Raw genomic sequence first — 2,544 nt, 5'->3', positions numbered from 1 at the left:
GATGCTGACGCTGCGGCTGCATATGCTGCTGCTGGGGATGCAGCTGCTGCTGCCGCATCTGCTGCGGCTGGATGTGTGGCTGCTGCTGCTGCGGATGCCGATGCTGCTGCTGCATCTGCGGCGGCTGCATGTGCTGCTGCTGCGGCTGCTGCGGATGCTGAGGTGCTGGCTGCAGGTGCTGCTGCGCCACCCCCATCGGCAGCTGCTGCTGCAGAATTGCCGTTTGCTGCGGCGTCATCTGCTGCTGCTCCAGAGAGTACTGCTGCTGCAGCAGCTGCTGCTGCAGCTGTCTGTCTTGCTGCTGCTCCTCTGCCGGCTGCAGCGGCCCCCCAAGCTGAACACAGGCCTCGTGCGTATCCCTCGGCTGCAGCAGCTGCTGCGGTTGCTGCTGCTGCTGCTGCTGCTGGTGCTGCTGCTGGTGCTGCTGCGGGTGCTGCTGGGTGGCATGCACGAAGGGTTGTTGTTGGTGCTGCGCCTGTTGCATGAAGTGCTGCTGCTGCTTTTGCTGCTGCAGTTGCTGCTGCAGTTGCTGCTGCTGCTGCGTCACCAGGGGGTCCAGAGCAGCAGCAGCAGCAGAACGCGGCCCCCGGGTGTCTCTGCACGGCAGCAGGCGGCACACTGTCTCTTCCAGCGCCTCCACGGCGGTGGTGTGGGGTCGTGCATGCGTTGTGCTGCTGCTGCTGCTGCTGCTGCTGCCTCGCAGCCCTGCAACAGCAGCAGCAGCAATTGCATCAGCTGCTATCTGCTGCCTCTCCTCTGCTGGCAGCAGCGCAGAAGAAGCAGCAGCAGCAGCAGCAAGCTGCTGCTGCACCGGCAGACGTGGAGTTGTAGATCGAGTCAAACGAACAGCAGCACCGCGCTGCAGCCAAGCATCTGCTGCAGCAGCAGGCTGCATGTCTGCTGCTGCATGCGAGGCCCCTGCTGCAGCTGAGCAGTCCGGCAGCCTGCTGCTGCTGCTGTTGCTGAATTCGTGCGAAGCAGATGCTGCTGCTGCTGCTGCTGCTGCTGCTGAAGCAGCAGAACCCGTGCATGCGGGCCCGATGACCTCCGCCAGCTCCTCCTGGGCAGACAGACGTGCTGCTTCCATCTGCAGCACAAGTCAGCAGCAGCAGCAGCAGCAGCAGCAGCAGCAGCAGGAGGTGGGGGAGCAGCAGCAACGGAGATCACCTAGAAACCATATAGCAGCTGCTGCAGCAGCAAGTATCAGCAGCAACACCAGCAGCTGAAGATGCAGCAACAGTAGCAGCAGCAGATGCAGCAAAAACATCAGCAACAGCAGCAGCAGCAGCAGCATCAGCAGCAGCAACAGCTGCTACAGCGGGCGCTGCACTAACAGCATTGCCAGCAGCCGCATCAGGAGCAGCAGCAGCAGGAGCAGCAGCAACAGCAGCAGCAGCAACAGCAGCAGCAGCAGCAACAGCAGCAGCAGAGCAGATGGTGCTGCAGCATTACCATTTTGTGTCTGATGTATCTCAGCAGTGGCGTCAAGAAGAGTTTTGCTGCTGCTTCTGCTGCAGCAGCTTTCGATACCCCGACGACAGCAGCAGCAGCATCAGCAGCAGGGTCGCTGCTGCCGTCTGCTGCTGCTGCTGTATCCTCCTCAGCATCAGCAGCAGCTGCTGCTGCTGCTGTCGCATGCACCTCCACCAGCGCCTCCAGAGAAGACAGCAGCAGCCGCGGGGGGGCTGTGCATGTTAAGTACAAAAAGGAAAGTGTTGCTGCAGCAAGCAACAAGCAGCCACAGCAGCACCATCAGCAGCAGCAGCAGCAGCAGCAACAGCAGCAGCAGCAGCAGCAACAGCAGCAGCAGCAACAGCAGCAGCAGCAGCAGCAACGGCAGCAGCAGCAGCAGCAACAGCAGCAGCAGCAGCTGCTGCAGCAACAGCAACAGCAAAGCAACAGCAGCAGCAGCAGCAGCAGCAACAGCAGCAGCAGCAGCAGCAGCAGCAGCAGCAGCAGCAGCACCGTACCCCTAATCAAAGACCTTGGGATCCGCAGACGCGGCACCTCCACCTCAACTTGCAGCACCGCAGCAGCCACAGACAAAAACACGTCCATGTGGGGCATCAGCACCTGCAGCAACAGCAGCAGCAGCAGCAGCAGCAGCAACAGCAGCAACAGCAGCAGCAACAGCAACAGCAGCAAAAACAGCAGCAGCAGGAAGCGCAACAGCAGTATTGTCAATCTCATAAATGCTCATCAGCCTGCCTTTACCCAAGTGCCGCTGCTGCTGCAGGTGGTGCTGCTGCTGGTGTTGCTGCTGCATGTGTTGCTGCTGCATGTGTTGCTGCTGCTGGTGTTGCTGCTGCTGGTGTTGCTGCTGTAGACACACCGATTGCCTGAAGAGCAGCAGCTGAGCAGCAGCTTCGAATGCCGCCTGTAAAAACTGGAAACCTGCGCACATTAGCAGCAGCAGCAGCAGCAGCAGCAGCACAGCAGCAGCAGCAGCAGCAGCAGCACAGCAGCAGCAGCAGCACAGCAGCAGCACAGCAGCAGCACAGCAGCAGCAGCAGACTGACGCAGTTGTTGCATGCAGCGATTACA

The 2,544-nt window shown here is 60.8% G+C and overlaps 2 protein-coding genes across 2 annotated transcripts in view; one reads left to right on the top strand and one right to left on the bottom strand.

Moving 5' to 3' along the window:
- Positions 1-1,087, bottom strand: part of EMH_0027950 (uncharacterized protein) — a gene marked incomplete at both ends in the record, with an annotated part of 1,209 nt that extends 122 nt beyond the window's left edge. The window contains one exon of the mRNA XM_013494097.1: positions 3-1,087. Within this exon, the coding sequence (XP_013349551.1) occupies positions 3-1,087 (1,085 nt within the window). The remainder of the gene's footprint in view (positions 1-2) is intronic.
- Positions 1,088-1,465: 378 nt separating this feature from the next.
- On the top strand, positions 1,466-2,383 carry EMH_0027940 (uncharacterized protein; the record flags this gene model as incomplete). The annotated part of the gene is made up of 2 exons (XM_013494096.1): positions 1,466-2,218; positions 2,327-2,383. The coding sequence occupies 2 exons, from the start codon at positions 1,466-1,468 to the stop codon at positions 2,381-2,383; spliced, it is 810 nt and encodes a 269-aa protein (XP_013349550.1).
- Between the last annotated feature and the right edge of the window lie 161 nt (positions 2,384-2,544).

The sequence above is a fragment of the Eimeria mitis genome, genomic scaffold, assembly GCF_000499745.2.
Source record: "Eimeria mitis Houghton genomic scaffold, Emh_scaff1032, whole genome shotgun sequence".
NCBI classification, from domain to species: Eukaryota; Apicomplexa; class Conoidasida; order Eucoccidiorida; family Eimeriidae; genus Eimeria; species Eimeria mitis.
The sequence above is the reverse complement of the archived record's forward strand: the minus strand, read 5'-3'. Positions and strand labels throughout refer to the sequence as shown.